This window comes from Mercenaria mercenaria, chromosome 8 (assembly GCF_021730395.1).
Source record: "Mercenaria mercenaria strain notata chromosome 8, MADL_Memer_1, whole genome shotgun sequence".
Taxonomy (NCBI): Eukaryota; Metazoa; Mollusca; class Bivalvia; order Venerida; family Veneridae; genus Mercenaria; species Mercenaria mercenaria.
The window spans coordinates 75,303,602-75,326,191 of NC_069368.1; the positions used below are offsets into that span (position 1 = coordinate 75,303,602).

Below are 22,590 nucleotides of genomic sequence, written 5' to 3' on the forward strand. Positions count from 1 at the left end.
TGGTTTTGTCACCCCTTGAAGAATGTTTACACACATTCGCAGTTACATTCATATTTCATAGGCGCCCTGACTCTATTAAACTTGTTCATATCGATATTAAGGAAATGACTATTAGAAAATCAAGGACCGGGCTGGAAGAAATGTAAATACTTGTTTTTCAATGTATTTTATATTCATCACTAGATCTAAATTTAATGCATATTAGTAGTCCAATCTCAGGAATGAAGAAAATAATTTCCAGGAAATATATTCATATATCGCAAAGAATATTCTGATTGCTTCTCTCTTCAAAATATTTCAATATCTTTTAAAGTTTCCGATAAATTTCTCGTTCATGAACGGACGTGTCTCATTAATGGTTACTTCTGTGATCGTCCAATTGAATTATACTTAAACGGTAAGATAAATATTAGCAATAAAAATTATGATCTGGCCTCAATTAAGGGGAAATCTGATATATATTACAGAAATATAGAGGAACATGCCATGAATTTCCATACTTTCTCGTTTAAGAACGGATGTGTCTCTAACGGTTTCGTTAATAATAAGAACTTAAGAAACAGACTGATTTACCTGCGTCAAATTCGGCTACGAAAATAATTTTATAAGTGCAAAAATAAGCCATAAACTGAATATTTTTCTTCCAATTTAAACTTTATTTCTTTCAATCTATGGATCAAGTATAACATACTTTCATACGAAAAATTACTTCTCTTATTACGAAAAAAACGACTATAATTGTTATTCGTGAGTAATTTTAGTTTTCTCGAATTGCTTTGATGACGCATATATTTTATATAATCAATTAATAACTTTGCTAAAACTGATGAAAAAAAAAATCAAACTACGAAAGGTAACGAGATCATAGCGAAGAAATTCTATCCATTTTTGTCTACCATTAGGTCTCAGTCTTATTAAACTTTCCCTCAATTAAAAGACACTATAAGTGCACTATGAAAAACTCTATATCTTTATATATTATAGACGAAATGGTGTCAGTTTGCTTTCAAATATCACTCAGGTATATTGACGATTTAGGGGCGTAGTAAACCAATGACACAATAATTTTCATCAGATTTTTTTTGTAATATTAGTTTTGTTGCCTATGTTTTCTTGTTGGTTGTAAGCGTTGTTTCCTCCTTCTCGCTTCCCTATTGCCCCCCTTTTCCCTTACATTTGTGCTCCTTTTTGCATCCCCTTCCCATATACTTTCAGTTAGTTTTCGTAGTTCCCCTTTATTTTGGCTGACGGAAACCTAAGGCGAAACATGATTGTTTTTCCCTGCTTATAGGGGTGCGTTTGTGTGCTCGTGAGTCTAAAGTGGTGCCGTTCTGTGTTCTTGTATCTTACTTGTTTGTTTTTCAATGTTAGTTAGTTGGGTGTGGTTGTGTGTTTATCTTTGGTACATGAGTGTCTGCACTTTTGTGCTTTACGTTTAAGTGTAATTGTGATTCGGGAACATAGCATTCCCTTTGTATATTCATCGTTGTTCTACTTTCCCTTCCAACTTCCTCGCATCACCCCCCCCCCTCCCCCCCACACATGCACCTCCTATTTTACCCCTGACCACCTTCTCCACCTCTATCTTTATTTGGCATAAATTTATCTGTACTTGTTTGATTTTTGAAGCAACCCGTCTGTAATAATTTTCCTTTACAGCTTCTTTTTGTTGTGGGCCTACTTTGCAGTTGTGTGGCTCTGAGGCTGTGTTTTTGATGTCATCGTTTCCGAGAAATCTACCCTAACCTATTATCTTAGGTAATCTAAGTATATTGACGATGATACACGGCGTTAACGTCGCGCGAACGCTGTGTTCATTCTTTCTTTCATTGATATATACAGGATATTGCAAGTTCAGAAACATCTAATCGTTTTTCTTTAAATATATTTACATGATGTACATTGTTGCGTTTTACAATCCTAGTATTATATCTAGTAATATATGTCAAAGTCAGTAAAAGCTACTTGCCCACAGTTTGGGTGAAATATTTCAACATGTTCATGTCCACCAAGTTTGGCACAAATATGAATGTGAAGCGCTAAAACAGCTTATCTGGCTACTATTCAATGGTAAGTATAACATTAGTGTTTAGTGAATAATTTTATTTCGATAGGTCTCCAATAAGGAGATTACCGTGGTGATTGGAGGGGGTGGGGGTGGGGGCTGGGGGAGGGGGGTGGAGGAAGGAAATAAATCTATCTCCATGAATTAAAACGGAGCGGTCAAAATTCTTTATTTTCAAATATATGTGTTGTTTCCTGAGAAGAAAAAAAGGAGGAACCTTCCGACACATGCTTTGCAAATTTACATTTTACAATTTGTATGAAATGAAATGAAAGTGCGAAACTATACGTCAGCTTTTCAGTTTTGTAACGTCATGCCTTATTGCTGTTCAACTAATCCTCTGTTTACAAGATACGAAATGTGGTGAAACTGCTTTCCAGTTGAACGGTGGCAAAAACACCTATCTCGTTCTTTTTTGTTATGATATATAACTTTGTTTAGATATTTTGATTTTCATTATATCCTAATAGTGTATTATATTTCAATCACTTTTTAAACCTATATCGAATATTTTCAATGAATAACATCAGTGTGTTTTATTTTCTAGACATGTTCTATATGGAATCTTAAGCAGAAAATGAATGAATAGACTAATGCCAAGTACGATGAAAACAAGTACTTCAGTCTGTGTATTTGAAACTGCTCCTTGAATAAGGCTCATGTTGGTGCCACTGAGTACATGAAGCTTGAAATGTCAGCGTGAATACACAATGCAGTACTGTATTGAGAGAAAACTTGCTTCCAAACGACATAACAAAAAAAAAACTCTGGCACATTTTGCTTCAAAACATTCAGGAAATATAATAAAAAGGTACAGTCGACGCAAACTACATTTTAGGATGGTAAGATGGAAGAAGAGTGGTAGAACTGGGCCTGCTTGCGAGAAGTTACGAGGCATGCGTTCATTGTTCAGACGCGCTGTTTCTGTCAGATGTTCTCAAGAAAACGCACTTTCGACCTAGTTTATTGTTGTACATTCAAAAAGTCTCGAATATAAAATTTTGGCGGGAAATTGAGGTCATTCTTATTTCATGAAGGTATGTCCTCAATTCCATTTCAAGCCTAAGTATGATATTCCAAAGCTGAATATAATATTAAAAAGGACAATAATTTCATCTCATGCATTTCTGTTGGTGTTTCAAAAATTTTAGAAGACGGATAAAACTAAAGAATAGATAAAACAGTCATTTACTTTGAAATGTTTCGTTATTTACATGACCGCCAGAATGCTGAAAACAAAGTATTTAACTAGTATTTAGTGTAAAAGCGCATTTTGACGCAGATGCGATTAAATTTGGATATTTCCGGACTACGAAGACTGTGTCTCACTGCAGACCTTTGTAAATTACAGACTCCAGTATACAGCAATTTGACTGAAAAGTATCTTTAATGTATATATTTTGTGACCATGGTAATACTTACCAGTATATTACACATATTATACTCTAAATGCATGCTGTCATGCAACAATTTGCGTATTTTGCCGTGCGCTCCGATTGAGGACTTGCGCAGAAGACCGCTCCAGCTCTGGTTGACTGCAATGAGCAACATCGCTTAAAGAATTTCCGTGACACTGAGCTTAAAGTGAACAGATGTTGCGATATGCAAGCATCAAATGGGGATTTTATATTCACTTATTTAAATTAGCCTTGTCAGATTTTTCTGTTGATTCTTTTTCACAATTTTACATATCACGGTTCACAAATGAACCATAAATTGAAGTAAACAAGCAACCATCGACTGGATACATTCCTTAAACAGTTACTGAGATCATGGCATTGGAGATGTACGTCTTACAAATATACATTGAACTGATTAAACTGAAGTATACAGGCATTTACTTAGCTCTAGAACTTTCCAAAATGGATAAAACAATTTACCAGATGCATATTGGTTGCACACAATACTTATTACGACGCCAGTATTTAGAAATCCTTGTGAATGTACAATTTGATCTTATAGATAGTCTAAAACAATTTATGACAACCCTGAAACTTTAATACTCTGACAGAAAAGGCAAGGGTGCCTAAAGTAAGTCATCATTAATAAATAATATTTTACATGATAATATAGTCAAAATTAGTCAAAAAAAAAATCCGTTTATCTGATATTGAAGTATATTTCAAGATAATATACTGAAATTATCAATTCCTTATTAATGTTGATAATGTTAATCTGTTTAAATAAAATGAAATTCATTTTGTGTACTTTCATTGTCCTGTATATACAAACATGTACCTATAAAGGAAAGAATGAACAAATCGTTTGTGTGACGAAGGTCATATCAACGTCGCTTATCAACTTTTCCCCGTCCCTACTACGGATATCTTTTTATCTCAGCATTTTCCAAATGGCATAATTGACGAAACGCAATTTGTAAACAATAAAACTGAATTAAGCTATTCCTGAGTTTGAAAAATTGTCATTACATTAATTCTACCTAATAATGACAGAGTAATGGCAATTTCCCTTAAAAAACACATGTCTCGCTTGGAGGGTGGGGGCGCTCCTTAAAAAAATGTGGACTCGGAACGTTTTCATTTTTTCTCCGAATGAAAGACAGGAGGTGTTAGAACATACAGACCGTATATTAGTCTTATATCTCATAGTTTCGTAGGAAACCCACGAACCGACTTAAATGTATGCTTTCCATTTTTAAGGTTGTTTGCAGCTTATCAACTGCAATTATATAGAACTATAAGTGTATACCGATTGTGTAGGAGCAGTTTCAATGTAAGGGAGCTGTGTAAGAGGGGAGCATGGAAGTAGTGTAGAATATAACATAATGTAGCTGGCTTGATAACCAGAATGTAACATAATTGAGTCTAGATTACCACTACTAAAAATAATGTTCAATGATAATTATGTGATATGTTGTTGATTCTCATTATGTGTAAATGTGATAGTATTCTCTGTGATATTTGATAGAACAATATAGATGATCTCAACCGGTCTCATTGCTTCAGGAGTGATAGTTATATATCATTATTATGTTACTAATGAATCTTGGAAATCTGAGAAAGCATATGGCTAACAGAATAATGGAAATAATATATTTAAAAACTTGTAACAAGAGACATTTTTCAGTGATTTGGAGCCCAAAGTTTTAATGACTTATAGCCAGTACTATTTGTTTCAAATAAGAGGTCAGTTTTTCTTTTATAAAACTCGCGGGTCCATCCATAAACATAATATGGCCAGCGCCTTAGCAACCATAACTGTGTCAGAGCTAAATTGTCTCAGAAATATCTTAAAACTTGATATAGTTTAACAATTAATTATTCAGCAATTTTACATAGGAATGTTTATTATATAGCGAAATTGCTTTATAGCTTCTTTGCATTTTGTTTATCTTGACATACAGAAAATGGACAAGAAAACTAAACACTTTCTCACAGTTGTTCTGCTTACAGTTGTCTGCTTAGTATGTCAACGATTATGGATCCTAATTAAAGGTGAGAATATTTTTCTCTTTCTAAACCTTTTTGTTGGCACATTCACAGTATTGATATAAACATGTATTAGACAGGATCATTGAGATACAATGTTGTTAAATGATCTCCCATCTTGCGGAGCGGATGAAACTGAAAATAAGAATAGTGCATTTTTTATTTATCCGCAACCCTTTATATTAATCTAGTACATATGAAATAATTTAAAGGTATATATAATCAGGTTCTACTTCTTAAGCTTCGTTTTGTTAATTTTTGTATAATATTTGTATAAACGATACTTTTCTTATTAGTGTTAGGCATGAATTGCAATGTCCCCCCTATTTTACCACTTCCTCCCCTCTATCTATATTTCACATAAATGAATATTTACTTGATAGATGTTTGAAGCAAACCGTCAGTAATATTTTTCCATTACAGCTTCTTTTTGTTGTTGGCCTACTTTGCAAATGTGTGGCTCTAAGGTTGTGTTTTAGGTGCTTTGTGCTTCGGAGATATCTACCTTTACCTATTACCTTTTGCTCATATCGTTGGCGTGTACTAAATTTGAACGTTTAACATTGAAAGTTAAGATCTCTATGACACGCTATGACACGCAAGGTACAAACCTGGGGTTTATGCGCAAGCAAGTTTTCCTTGTGTCAGTTTCACAAATTATTGTCTTATATCCTTAAGAGCATTGAAAGTGCATTTTTAAACATGTTTAAATTGTAACAAATTCGTAACCTAAGCTCACTACGTGTTATCATGTTAGAAAATACTGGTTATCAGTTGGCAGGGATGGAGAAGGTTGGGAATGGATTCTGACCCAAAGGGTCCATAGTTCCCATTAACTTTATAATAATTTATGTAAATATTTTGTTTTGAAATTTGAAATATCCAAATTCTATTTCAAACCAAAGTATGATATTCCAGTGCTGAATGTAATATCAAAAAAGACTATAACTTCATCTGATGAGATGTCCAAAATGTATTAATTTTGTAAAATTTCTACATGAAAATCTAAGATAATTAAACGTGACGAAATACTGATAAAGCATTATAAATCATCTTAAATAAACAATTTCGTATTTGTGTAACATTTGGAATTCTACTTATACTTATATAAAGATCCAATTCTGCTTATCTAAAATAAAAATAAATAAAAAAGAATTGAAAACATCGAACAAGTCATTAGTTTCGAGGCTCAGTCTTTGCTTATAATACCGGCAACTACTAGTTAAGACGTTTAGATTGATAAAATGAGAATTACATTTTTAGGCTTTGTAATATTTTAAATAAATATTCAGTTTTAGTGAAAGGTTCTTGAAAAGTTCTGTAGCATTACTGCTGTAGTATTAGAATCATAATATATAACTATTTCATGTTGTTTTATTTTGTAATGCACGAAATAAAAATGCTTGAAATTAATTTGCAAAAATATATCATTTTAATTCTTTTTAGTTGAAGAACAGACATATATTTTACCATCAAGCAATACAGAAAGCATACATAAGCGAAATTATACACATGAGATACATTTTCACAGGAAGGACACCTCTCCTGAGAAAACGGTAGGCTAATTTGAATAAAAGTGTTTATCAACAACCATGTTTCCCGAAACTAATTGACATTTTAAAACTAAAACACAACAGTCTCAATATTAGGAGACAATATTACCTTTACCTTGGCAGAAAGAAACACATTTTTAAGGGAGCAATCAAATATAATGCATTCACATCATACTTCATTTATATTTTATTGCGCTCGACAAAACGTGCTCCACTAAACTAAAAATAATATATATTTATTAATTTTTTATTGCAATCATATATATATATATATAGGGAGAGAGAGAGAGAGCACAGGAACAACAAATCCATTAACCCTATAAGATAAGTTTCGATCCTGCTTTAAATACGCTACCGCATTGCATTGCTATCATCCCCACTGGTTCAACATATGCATATATAGTCAAATCTCTGTAATCAGGTCTCAATAATCAGCAGGCACATTTTAGCTTTTGTAAATGATTGCGATCAGAGAAACTGTTTTTACTCTCTCTGAAATTAAACTGGATCGCATTGAAACACTGAATTTATAGAGAGAGTTTGCATTAAATTATCTAATTCAGAACAGTTGACTTTCCCATACGTGAGACCTGTGAGGTTAGAATCTAGCATTGAGAAATATTACGGAAGTAGAGAGAATGTATACGCCTACATTACATGCTTTACAATGTTTTACAAAAGGAACTAAATAGAAAAAAAATCATAAATCACAATGACAGGATCTGACTTGTTATTTACAGGGGGCATTACAGTTTCTTAAGAATTTTAAAAATCCTTGTTGGAAAGAAGCGACTGGTCACGGAAAAAGCATGCGCATCCAATGTTTACCTTATTTTTACATAGTTGGCTCTCCAAGATGTGGGACAACTGACTTAAATAGTAGACTCATCATGCATCCTTCTATTTCAAAAAGAGTTTCTAAGGAAAACCACTGGATAGCAAGGAAAAGATTTTACAGAAAAGGTAAATAATCTTAAAAAATGGTTTACGAGGGATCTACTTTCCAGATTTTAATCTTTGATATAGCCCGACATTATCTTGACTTCTGATAGCATTATTTGATATAAGCATAAAATTGTCCTTATGACCAAACATGAATTTTGAAGAGGCTGTCGTTTTCTATGGTTTTAAAATATAGTATAATGAGGTCAATGATCAATCGTATGTGTTCACAAATAAACTTTACCACAGCACACTCATGCTATTTTTATTCAATTCTTATATAAGTTAAACAATGAAATTTAATTTTGTTCTTATTGACATACAGTCGAGTCCACTTAATACGAACTCGCTTGATACGAATTTTCGGCTATAACGAACAAAATCCGGATTCCCCGGCTGAGTCCTTCTATTTCTTTGTAAAATTATTTCGGTAATAGCGATCTCGCTTCATACGAATTTTCGGGAGATACGAACACATTTTGGAAGTCCCAATGAGCTAAAATGTTATAAGTTTCCTTTTTTTGATACAAACTAATTTTAGAAGTCGGCGGTCTTTTTCTTTTTTTTTTTGCTACGCTTGATCTTTTAACAGTTTGAATCTCTACAGTGCTGATATTTAGTCGAAGTGATTATCACCTGTATTCGATAAATACATAATAATGAGATTAATGTATGCAGTTATTTTATTCATTACAGTCGAGTCCAAGTAATAATGTCTTTAGCAATTCAGCGATAATTACTTTCATTTTTACAGTAAATGTTCGAAATACCATGTGTAAAGTACCTGTTGCAAAAATGCATTGACATATATTCGTTACTGTATTCCTGTGTAACTATATGTGCTAGATCGATATGTGCTATAAACACTTGGTGATTCAACACATTTGTATATTAAAATTTATTTTTCATACATTTTTACGTGTTTAAGTATGAGTTATTTCATTGTAAACTGAACACACTCACTTAATCAGTTACAACTACTAATGAGCATCTATTCACTACTGTATTTTATTTATCGGAAGCTATTCACCGGCGATACCGGTGATACTGCCCAACTTGCTCGTGCAAATTACCCGGTAGTCATACATTCGTTAATACGAATTTCGTTTGATACGAGCACATTTCCCAGGTCCCGAAGAGTTCGTATAAAGCAAGTTTGACTGTATATTAATTTCAGTCTGACTATACATCAGGAAAATTGTGACCTCAGATTGAAATGTTTGATAATGCTTAACAGCTATGCATATCCCTATACAATTTGTACTGGTTATTTTATGGTCAATGACAGTTGGAGTTATTAGTACATTTCTTTCCTTAATTTTCAACGTAAGATGGATTTGATTCATATTCTATAGTAATCGGGTGGGAAAAGGTACACGCTGAAAAGATAAATCATTAATTACCAAGTCTTAAATGCCATTGAATATCAGAAAACATATATTAAATAGAGGACATTAAGTAGTTTTGTTACCCAAAACTTCAATGATTTATTCTTATAGTCTTTATTCCCACTTTGCCCAGCGAAGCTGAACAATCTTAAATTTCATGAAAATAATGATTATGCAAATAACAACAATTTGCAAAATAAATTGAAAAATCACTATTCAGTCACTATTCAATATTTACCTATTTATCTACCCAGATAGAAAAAAAAACACCTACAATTATTGAAGTTCTCCGAATCTACGAATGTTCAAGATTCCACAATAACCTTTCAGTTTCTTCTTTATTTCATATAAACGATAAAATGTTAAAGCATTTCAATAATATGAAAATCCTGTGTGATCGCTTAGTAAATCTGTCTTCTTATTAAAAACAAATACGAAATATAAACATGTTTTGTTGAATATAAAATATTATATTTTCTGAAAACCATTACCCTGTGAAAATGCTCCAATAAAATTAGCCGTTTAGCAATTACTAGTATGTAGACAGTTTCCCAAAATTATTTAACGAAATTCTGGAAATTTACGATAAAATGGTCTAGATCTTTTTTCAATACAATAAGCAATAATACTAAGCCTAAAAAAAGAACTGCCACATCCTCATATGATTCTTGTATTAGATTTCGTCAACAGCAACATTTTCACTTCTTCAAATGTAACACGGAGTAGTCATTTCCTGATTGTTGCAATCAGTCATCAACTGCTTCAACTGTATGTTTTGCTTTAAATTTCATTAAAACATAGAAATTAATCGACAAGTCAGAATCGCTGGGGTCACTACTGATTTAAATTACATGCGGGTAGATATATTGTGCTAGTAAATTTTACTTATGGGGGATTCTGAACCAATATGAAATTATTTCAGAATCAGCACAGGAAGTCAATGCAATTTGACCTTCTGTCAGTGAAATGATATCGATTGATAATTTAAATTTTCTGCTTACTTGAAATATTTGGAAATGGATCATATGTTCATAGATAAATTTCCTGTTTAATTTTGATTTTTCTATGCGCCTAACATCGTTACCTCTACGCTTTTAGTTACATTTAATGTTTCTGATATATTAATTATCCAATGTGCATTGCAATCTAAAAGAAATGTAATACATTTATCCGAAGTCATTGCATATATTCTCATAAAATCATTGAAAAGGGAAAAGTTGATATTATGAGAGAAGAGGGGTGGGGGGGGGGGGGGGGGGGGGAGAGAGTTTGGGGATGGGGGCTATATGTAGCAAAATAAACCATGTTTGTAAGAACAAATGAATTGTTTAATGTAAAAAGAACGTTAGAGTGTCATTAAAAATAAATATATTATCTTATTTTATGCTAACTAATGAAATACTGTATTGTATCAGTTAAATATTTTTATATCTCATCACTCACACTGTGAAAATATGAAATCTATATTTTCACACTGTGAGAGATATAGCTCCACCCCCTCATTACATTGTGTATGAATTTTAAATTATTTGCTTAAAACAGGATGAAAATTTCGCACTTTGTTCTATATAGTATATTTCTCGATTCAAATTATTTTACTTAAAGAGAATTTCATACCGTTATGCAGCAAAAAATAAAACAAAACGGAACTTTAGATAGCATGCGTCTTTATAACGTCACAGCACGTCTGACGTCATGTCTGTTTACGCGCGCCTGTTTCCCGCGCTGAGATTAAAATAGTTGCAAAATGCACATCTCAACGTAATTGAGCATAAAATAAAAAGAACATTTGTTTGTTATTTTTTCGTGAATATTGAATATATCTCACCTCGAAGTGAGAAAATTTTCACATTTTCCCTCGCGCTACGCGCTCGTGCAAAATATTTGAAATTTCCTCACTTCTCAGTGAGCTATATTCCATATTCACTCAAAACAAACAAATATCCTCTATATCGTAAACTACTGAATTCCCGAATAATGAATTGAAATCTCTTCAGTGTCTGAAGACACTGAAAAAAATCATAAAGTAAAGACAACAGTTTTAATATCTATCATCAGAATAGGTAATATGTAGAGATCAGGGAACTATTTAGATGGTTAAAGGGAATTCCGATAGTTTTTTATGCGCATCTTTCTGCGCAGCCGACACTTTATATGGAAAACTGAACTGAAGTCAACATTTGTTGAAACATGTTACAGACAGTCTTAAATATGAGAAATCTTGAATGAAATAACATTTTTGATAAGTTTTATCAGTAATCAAATGTTGATACTGGTTTATGTTGTATTGACAAGTATCATGCCTGACAGGTATCTTGCTATTTTTGTGGTTGTGTTTTCAAATCGCATTTTGGTACAAAGACAGTGTTGTTCATATAATGTAAGATAATTGACTTAGTACTGATAAGATAATATCACCTTTCAGATTATTTAGTGTTCAATTATAGAAAGAATTAAGAATTTTAAAAACTTGTTTTTAACTTCTAGGAGACATACATGTAATCAATTTGGCCAGGTTCGCGCCTTTTTTCGTCCGAACAGGTGTTGTATTCTAGCGGTGTTAACATAAAATTTAGCCTGGTGACCCATACATTTTTAGCCATTCTTATGCTTATACATTGCTTATACAATTATCTATACACAAGAAAAACAGGAAAAAATTCAAATTTAAAAAAATATTCTTCACTATGGGTATTTTTCACTGAAAAAAGTTCACAAAAGTAAATATGAAACAATATTTTTTTTCATTTGTACCCATTATTGTAAGGATAGAGTATTACAAATATGACTATGATATCAAATAAGTATATGATAAAATCTGTAAAAAGTAAAAAAAACTTTATTGTGCTGTCTTGATGTATATTTTGGTTGGTATTCATAAAAAAGCAGAAAATTATGAAAATGTTGAAAAATCGCTAGCAGTTTCAGCAACAGTGGGTGTGTTCAAAACAGTTTTTTTAAAAAAACAAGCCTGGTGACCTATTGTTTTTATTTGTTCATTGTTTTCAGCACAAATTTTCCTATTATATATGTGAATTTTAAAAAAAATCTATGAAAGGAAAAAAACTATAGGAATTCTCATTAAATGGTTTTAATATTTTGGATATAGTTTGTGTTTTTTTTTTCTAATTTATATTTTACTACTATCCCAAAATTCTTACTCTCTGCCCTTAACAAATTGACTATTCAAGTTGAACATTTTGCCATAATATTCCGTTAACACACACATTCGATTAAAAAAATATCCACCTTCATTACAAAATTAAGGCAAATATAACATGTGTCAGCTATTACAATTAATGTATCATGTACGGTATACAAAATTCTGTTATAGTTGGTTTATATAAATTAGTTGTTAAATCATATTTGTTTGACTCATTTTTGCGTGTTAGTCGATCACCTTTAACATCTACTATGCTGAAGACATATAAAAGAAAACATACAAATATTCTGCAAATATGTATAGGGTACGATTCTATTAACAAGTCCAACTCTATTAGGTGCTATTGTTGCACAGATCCACAGTTGCCTCAGATTTTAACGGCAGAACATTTTGATGTAGTGCTTAACTGAACATTGACTGTAATGAGTCCAAAATGATAAATCGTCGGGTAAGAGCAAAAACCTAGTATCTCCATTTTTTAAAACTTCTCAGGAGAAGCAAAAAAACAGTATCATTTTTATGTATCTTTTATTTGGGGAAAACTGTTTTACACATATACTGGAAGTAATATTTTCTATGTTCTGTTCAAGTGATTTGTAAGTAAACTTAGTATTTATGGAGAAAGAGGCAAAAATTGCTTTTGCACAAACAGTTGTATATATTTCAAATATAATTTTAGTAAAAAAACACGTATATTGATAAACAGTGTTTTTGTTGGAACAGGTACTCGAAAAAAAAAAATCAACAATGCAAAACATTGCAAATACGTTTTTTTTTCTTGCTGGCACATTTATGTTAATTCCACTTCTAATACACCCTGCATAAACGCTGCAAATGTATATACATGATGTTTGCCGTCACAGTTTGATTATATTATCACTGAATTGCTGGGAAAGAAAATTGCTAATGAAACTAAGTGACTTATGCACTGACCAAACTCATACAAGTACTCGGTAAAAAAACAGTTATAAATATAGAATACGAAGATAAGACATTTTGTCATAACAATTATAGCAGATCTTAAGATAAAAAAAATGACAATATATATAATATACATGCACAATGTCTTTGCTTAATTGATTGTCTATTAAATAGTGAGAAGAGAAGACACGTAACAGTATCTTAAGTACATTGCTTTAATACAAAATAATTATGAAAGCATATAGTAATGAATACTTTCGATCTTTATTCCTGGTATTCAAAAATAGTCAGTGGGTAACTTCTTGTTCCGCTTCCTTCAAAAATAGTTCATGTTAGGATCTGTGTCTCGATCGCTTCCCTCAAGTCTGTTTTTTTTGCAAGCAGTACATTAGTCAATTTACTTGTCAGAAGAGACTTGTTATAATCAAGAAAGTCACTTGAAATAATTTTCTTAATAATCTTTTTCTTTTCGCAAATTGTAAAGAGCTTTTTCTTTTTGTGATTGATATACAGCTTCGGTAATTTGTGTTTGACTGGTAGTTGACTATCTTTTGTGAGTTATATCCTCTAATAATTCTTATCAGTCCTACTTATTTTGAAATAACAAGCCTGGAATTGTCTTTAATAAAACTGATTCACTTTATTTTCGTACAGTTTTACTTTCACTCCATTGTCCGAATGTGTGAGATTGATTTTTGAGAAAGTTATGTTTGTTTGTGTTGGATATAACGCCGTTTTATAACAGTAATTCAGTCATGTGACGGCGGGCAGTTACTGGATTCTGTACTAGTACAAACCTTTCCTCCGCAAGTAACTGCCAACTTCCCCACATGAATCAGAGGTGAAGGACAAATGATTTCAGACACATTATCTTTTGTCAAATCTTCATGGAGAACATACGCCCCGCCTGAGGAACAAACTCAAGACCTCGAGACCCGTAGACCAATGCTCTACCTACTGAGCTAAGCGGGTAGGCAAATTAAGAGTATCCATATGTTATTGGCACAATAGTTTACGGCTTGCCACGTCTGGTCATGGTTATCACAGTGTCCCACTATTTTTGAACGTTGATCTTTATTTTGTAAACTTGATTGCAGCGTGAATGATGTCGCTCTCCATATGTGTGTTGACAGATTAAAGATATATCAGATCTATTTGTTTAGTATTCTTGAATAAGTTTACAGCAGACCTGATAAAATAACTTGTTTCTGTTCTGTCCCGTGCATGCATCCGACTATTATACGACAGTTTCAACAGATGATGGTAGAGATTGTAGGTAAATGGATGCTCGTATAAATTTTCTAGAAACCCCTCTTTCCATTATAACTTCAGACCACACATAACATGAACCATTGCCATTTCTGAAACTTTAATTTGAGAGATTAAAGCAACACAACTTCCTCATACAGTAAATTACACTGACTAAACTACAAGGCGTGTACAGCACCGATTGTAGATCAAAGGTGCACGTGTGTTGCTATTATTCTGCTTGGTTGCATTCTTTGCTTCCAAGATATCTTTTTACAGATTTTACTTACCGTCATGATGTGGTCACGAATCAGTACCTAAAAAAAACACGACATATCCTATAGGTCTAAAAATTTGTGATGATGTGCAAATGATCAAAAAACATGTAAAAAGTCATTTTACCAAAAATATGTAGATACAAGGTTTTCGCTGTAACGCCGCGATATGTACTTGCTTCAAATGCACACAATTATAGTATTCAGTATGTTGGTAAAAAGTCTTTAAACATTCGTTTCCTTCAACATTCATAAAAATGCGTAGGAGGAACAATTTTCCTACCCTTTTTTACCAATACTTTCTTAATTAGACGAGAAAGCAGACTCGTGCCGTTTTCAAACACCTTTTTACACTGTATCATATCTAATTCAAATTTACACACGATACGTTCTCCATCGACATGTTGCCAGTCAATCTGACCGTGACAGACAATTTCTTTAATCATGCTTCATGAATAAAAAGGGATTGACTTCAGTTATGTTCCTTGAATATTTTGCGAAAGGCGTGTCATTATTCTGTGCATAAATAGTTCAGAAACTATGTTATATCTAATTACAATAAAACTTTTCCGACCTGGATGTTCAAGCAAATGCCTTTCGTACAGTTGTAAATGTGAAATTTCAAAGAATTGCTATTCACATGCCGTCAATGTCATCACTGGTAGTTATGATATTATTTAAAACAATGGTATTCCTAACTTGTTGTTTAAAAAAATATAAATAAAGAGTTCCTCAAAGATTGATTTTGATGCTTGTCGTGGTGAAGTTTCGGAATCCATCGCATTTTTAGTGTTAAAAGATGTCCTCGTGACAATGCTTATCTTAATCCATTAACGTCATAGAACGTATTATTTATTAACATTGTCCATTCTCGTATGTTTAAAAAAAACAGTATCTACTTCCATCAAAAACAGAAGTTTACTTTAAGACATCTAAAAACTGAAACCCTAGAACTTCAGTCTAAGTATGTTTTATTCCCAGCAGATAAAGCGGACAATAATCATATCATCATATGACGTGTACATTGTTTTTATTCTTTACGTAACCAACTAAATAGCATTAAATCTTATACAAACTGTATGTGAAGTCCTTGTGTTGAAAACCATTTTGTCACTGATCGCATCACTGAAGCCTGTAAATACTTTCAAGGTCTTCAGTCGGGTCTTTTTCCTTTTGCATAACACTTTTGCCGGAAGTTTTACTACTTGCATTATTAAAGATTGTGCCTGACGGAAGAGGGGAGAACTTTATGACACGTTGAGTTTTAATTCGATCAGGACTGAACTGTGTTGATTTCCATCTTCTAATTTGCACCATATTCCCCCTTTTCGCGCTTCTCTACATGTTCTGTCTTCTGCAAATGTATGAGTACATGCGTTTTTTTCTTTGATTCTTGACGTTTGCTTTTTACAAGTTACAATATTATTTTTCTTGTTAACATGCCATGCCTTCTGTTGGTATCGCGTTCTTAAGGGAATAACTTGGCGGGAAATGCTTTTATTTACACTTTCTCGTGGCTTTGTAACATGGTATGGGTAAAACTGAGTTTGGGTGTCCACCATAAACCGGTAAAAGCTGTCAAGTGGTATTTTTACCATAGACCGTTCCAAGAGCGTGCCAAGATGTGTTCCTTTTATTTGTCATTGTTTTTTTGTTTTGTATATGTTTGAGTGTGTCTGCAAAATGGTCATGTACTCGTCTGCGTGTTATGACTTGCTATATTGGGAGGCTGTATTTTTTATAACGTGGAATTTCCCTGTTGGATATTTATCCTTGGTTTCTCTTGTATTTTTTACCTGATAGTTTTTTGATTTGGTTTATCAGCTTCACAAAATTAAAGATATGGCGACTTACGAACTATATTTGAAAAAAAGTTATAGAAATTTTCACCAAGATACCGATTATTTTTACACCCAGTGCATGTTTGGTGTATTCTTTTTAACACATGGTCATTACGCTTTCCCCTTTGATTGCAGTGTTCCAGCTTCCTCCTTAACATTTCATCAGCTTTTGTGTACATTCGGTGATGGGCAAGTGATTTCAAGCCTGCGATTTGAACAACATGGTCTCTATTAGTATTGTGAATATCATCTAGTGTATAATATTATCTGTTTGTTTCTTTTTAAGCTATAGCTTATTATATTGTGTTCGTACTTGTTAAAATCTGACACAGTAAGATTGAGGTTTGTACTCCTTAAAGACCCATTATGAACTATTTGACTTTATGGCAGTACTTGATGTATCTACTTATAACTTTATGATCGTCCACTGTTATTTGTACGTTCGCCCGTCGTTAAAAGACATCTTTTAGTTACGTTCTTTAGATTTCTTACCTTTCAGGAAAAAGTAACACGCTATCACAATATTTGCGGCTGTTTGATCGAGCAGTACAGACAGACATAACAACAAAACAACGGAATGGTTATTACTACTCAATATTTGGTAATTTATTTTAATCTTTTTTTCTCAATTAAATCTGCCTATGTAATGCTAACATCCAGTAAATAATAAATTTTTGACCTAGATATACGTTTCTTATAAAGTTATAATGTAATATTGAATATGGTTATATCTTAACCCTGAGCTCCTTTGTGAAGTATTCGTGTCAAACACGTGATTAAATGATGAAACATCAATTGAAAGCGGATGACGAACAATTGGTAAAATATTAACCAGATAGTAGTAGTAGTAGTAGTAGTAGTACTAGTTTTATTTGTCACAAGTGTTCATAACGAGGCAATTTAAAACAAATGACATATAACACTGGCGACTTTATCAGACTAGAAATATGGCATGACATTGATAAATTATATGAAATAAAAGCCATGTATTCTTCACCATTCCAGGGATAACACAAAAAGAGGAAAGGATTACTCTTTTTTCCATTGTGGTCTCTGATATTGGAGGTATTACAGAGAAAGTCGTGTTTATTGAATATTCAGTATGAGTATCTCACATAATTACAAAATTCAGAAATGCATTTGAGATCACATAAATTACAATAAAAGATTGTATCACATTATTAAAACAAGAAATAGTTCATTACATAATTTGTCAGCAAAACTTTAAAACCAATCATTGATATTATTATAGTGGAGCTATTGATATTGTAAAAATGAATGCATTGATATTATTAAAATGAAATCAGTACTGCAGTAGAGTTAAAAATCGATAAATCACTTTGAGGAAAGTATCTTTAAACAAAAATTGTCAGAATAAACCATACTAAAAGATTCAAATACTACTTGAGAGTGACTAGAATGAAAATAACTGGCCATAAAGTGGGCCTTGATGGCAAGGCTGAATGTGTGGGAAAAATCATTTTCTTATTATGAGTACACAAACAGACAACTAAAATACGCAATTCAGTCATTATTTCCGGCTTCCTCAAAAAGTCTCTGTTCTGCATAAGATATGTTTATCATACACAATACAATAAAGGTGTCCCATACAATACCTGCGCGAAAGACAATTTATTACTGATAGTTTTGATCATCTGGACACTTACTACTGTTTGCAGATCAAATTGCCCTTTCGCTTTCTTTTTTTAAATTGATAGAATGGCGATGCTGAAGATATTTTTGGACCTCGTCTTTACAGATAGCTCAGCCCTTTCAGTAAACAATTTATTCCGATACGAGGTCAGATCAATTTACGCATGCACTGAATGGACTTTTTTAAACTGGCCGCGTGACCGATAATTTTACAAGATAAAACGTTGCTTTACGGTTGTTTAACCAAAAAGTAAAAGATATAACAATCGTCATTTAAATCTTAAATGAACACACACTACATCAGGTAAAATTATGTTACTGAATGGATTATGGTAGCGTGGATGTGAAAATAAAAACGGAACCCTCTAAAACATAATAGGAATACTCCAGCCAAAATTTCAGATAATAGAGTGTTTGAGATTTCAACCTTCGCCTTCCCCTTCGACCTCCCTCATATATATTTGGGATAAAACGTCACCGATATGCGTGTATTTTATTTACATCAGACGTTGCTACTAAAGTTTTTCATGCAATATCAAGTAGGCCTAACACTTCTCTTTATTACTATGTGAAATAAAAACATTAATTTCAGGATTTCTGCTTATAAAATTATTCGATTATCCATATGTATAATTAAACTAAATTTGATGCGAAACACTATCAACAAGTATGAGAATAATGAAGTTTTGTATGGCTAATGATTTTAACTAAGTACATTGAATTGAACCTGGAAGTTTGAAGTTATCAACACATTTTGAGAACCTTTGAGATTTTGTTCAAACTTTAACTTCTACGGCATATTTGTGTCCCCAGGCGGTATCGATTATACCAGATGGGCCTTTTTGTCGTATGAAGGGAAGTTTTGAACGTCCGGAGATGTGATATCATGAAAGTCAAAACTTCAGTCTTTTTCCATCTACTCTGTCCACATAGTCTGCATCAAAGACTGGAATCTGGATAGAGGCACATGGCATGACAGTCATTTTACTTGAAAAATAAATAATAACGCGCGATTATCTTTTGGTGGAACTTTTTATTTTCACTTCCAAATAAATTCAATCCGTTTCTGTCTGACACTTAATACGACAAATGCGTTTTAATTATAAACATAAAATGGTACTAGTAAGACGGAATATTCTGAAGTATCAGACAATTTCAGATCTATGATATCATGATGCGAGAAGTTTCCTGTTAGCCATATGGGATAACTCCATTCTTTACATGCGCGGACCCCGAGCCTGCCAAAGGGGCATTGTGGGTCAATCCCCCCTTTGATTCTTGCATTTTACAAAGAAAATCGGTCTTGAAACTCGGTGTGACCACCCCCCCCCCCCGCGGCCCCATCCCTGAAATGGGTGACCCCCTCTTTAAAGTTGGTGTCCCTCTAACCAAAATTTGATCTGTACATGCTTTCTTATAAAATAGTGTATTCAAACAAATACGTGTATATGCCCACATGTTATTTTGTGCGACAATTTTCGTCGCCACCTAACATTTCTTGACTGTTTCGCTAAACAATTGGTGACTTCGCACAATTATATTGTGCTGTATGAGAATTTGGCATTATACAGAGTCATACAGGGTGTCATGATGCCAAAACGTATGATATCACGAGAGTATCTTACATTTGTTTCAAATCGCGTGTTTAATGTATTCATAAATTGTTATGTTGGCTCATGTTATCAACGCGTCTTTTAAGGAATTCGATGTACAAAGTACCAATTAAAAGTAAAAATAACCTTTAATAAAAACTATGAAATACTAGTCAACAGAATGACGGATGAAACTGTTCTTTATATTTTATGGTCATGTCTTTTGTGTTTAAAGTATATCGAGAAATGCATTTGTAATAGTTGGTGTCTCATGTTTTTGTTTAAAAATATTAACTGTATTATCTTTCAAGAACACCATCAACAATAGAATACATTGATATGAGTATCAATCTTATTTCCATTCATGTATGATTTACAATCGTTCATTGTATACTGACATCATTTCATGTAAAACCTAAATGGAGCAAAACCAAAGAGTTTTTACATTGTTCACATAGTTTCATTTTTTTTTGTGTTATTTTTTTTTGTTATCGTAATCGCACTTATATCCATGCGATGATTATATTAATTGAAATGTTTTTATTTAATTTTCATTTTTAAAGCCTCTTGTAAAAGTCCTGCCCTTTCGGAAAATTGATTTCAAAATGCACCAAAAAAAATCATAATTACGGATAAATTGAATGGGCGGATTAAAAGAAGTAAGGTTCATTCTAAAGTTTGAAATCTCAAGGAATTTTTTATCGAACTTTAACTTTAAACGTTAACTTCGCAAGAGACGTTGAAGGGGAAGGCGAATGTTGAAATCTCAAACTCTCTATTGTATCTCGTGTAACGCGACTGACTCGTGTTCGCTGTAACCTATCATTGACTGAAGGTGTTTAGTTGAAAAAGTCGTAATTTCTTACAGAATATGTGGGTCTAGAAATGTTTCTTTCTCAGAACGAAGACAAGGCTTATCAACAACCGGTCTTTAGATAACTATGATAGTGTTTAAATGATGGGCATTAAACCCTTCAATTAAAGAGAAGATAAATTCACACATACATATAAATGATCTGACTGAACAGTTTTTATGGACATCACACTTACAAGTGCTGTGTTTTACATTAAATCTCCTTTATAACTTCACTTACTAATTATTATTACGCAACACAGCTAGTTCTGTATAACTACGTTGTGGCCGGAAATCACTATAGATGCAAATACCTTTCACTCGTCGATAATAATTGTAAAAACACAAATAATGCTTCAATTTAGGACGTAGTTGAAACAGAAGTGTTTTACTTTTTAAACAACACACCCATGATATTCTTACGCATGTAGGACGGGGATACTGGGCCTATTTTAAACAGGTTATAGTGTCAGAGCGCGCGCTTTATGTACACGTATACGCACCATGGAAAGGGCGCATTCAACTCTTTCAGGGACATGGCGAATACGGTAAAAAGCTAGAGGATGCGGCGGGGTTAACATGTCAGGATTACTCTGAAAATAGCTCCAGCTTCGTCGCTTTTGTACGTATAACTCTGTCGAATTCAAAAGTTGTGAAAGGGCAAATTGATCTTCAACAGTATTATTGTAATCGACAGATGTTTCCGTGATCATTTTTCATCAGGGAAGGGCAGGTATAGCCAGATTGTTTTGAACCAGCTCTAGCGAACAGAAAAGGTTGCTCTTTTCTTTTAATACCTTCAAATGATACTCATTGTATTTCATGACAATATGTTGTCAGTTTGCGAATTCATTCTGGTACGTGTACGCGTATATTCGTATGTATGTATTTATATATGTATGTTTGTCTATGTCATTGCAAGCTGCAAAATCACTATGTATAATTCATTATCGTTAGCTTCATTTATAGTAATGACAAAAGTTCAATACGTATATATTATGACCATGCGTGGGGTGATGGGTAGAGAAAATAAATGACTCTCAGGTTTCCTAGGCTTCTCAGTTAACCTCGTCCTTCCTAACAGTTGTGATAAAAAATGGTGCAAACACCTAACACCTTTATTCCCTTAACTGCTAATATTTATGCAAATAAAGTGATGTGCAGAAAAGAAGACGTTAGAACGATTAAAAACATGATAAAAAGCAACTATGGTGTAAACATCAATGTAGCCAGTGGTGATTTGAATGTTTTGGTACTAAACAACTGTTCTAGAGAAGAAAATGTTTTTCTATAATAATCAGCTGTAGTAGACGTTATCTGAAATGCTTGATGATCTAAGTGTCTGGACTTTTAATAGTAACGTGTAACTCACTGTTTACGATTATACTATAAACGTTGTGTTCCTCTTTGATTGAATCTATCAAAGTATATTTCCTTCCTTTCAAATAAAACTAGCAGATTTTGATGTACAATTTACAAAACATATTTTTATTCCATTTCTGCCTTTTACTAATAATGTACGATTTATCAGTGAGAGACTAACAATCACAGTTTTGTCCTTAGATGCTGCAACTGTATTTCACTTTATTGTAGCATTTAACTTAACTGTTCCTAAAGTGATCAAAATTGCGTCAAAACTTTTCGACA

The 22,590-nt window shown here is 32.8% G+C and overlaps 1 protein-coding gene across 1 annotated transcript in view; it reads left to right on the forward strand.

The window, feature by feature from the left end:
* The first annotated feature begins 2,207 nt into the window (after positions 1 to 2,207).
* LOC123566046 (carbohydrate sulfotransferase 15-like) overlaps positions 2,208 to 22,590 on the forward strand; it is a 32,854-nt gene continuing 12,471 nt past the window's right edge. Inside the window, exons 1-4 of the mRNA XM_045359872.2 lie at positions 2,208 to 5,520; positions 6,961 to 7,070; positions 7,808 to 8,030; positions 17,345 to 17,446. Of these exons, the coding sequence (XP_045215807.2) occupies positions 5,433 to 5,520; positions 6,961 to 7,070; positions 7,808 to 8,030; positions 17,345 to 17,446 (523 nt within the window). The 5' untranslated portion in view covers positions 2,208 to 5,432. The remainder of the gene's footprint in view (positions 5,521 to 6,960; positions 7,071 to 7,807; positions 8,031 to 17,344; positions 17,447 to 22,590) is intronic.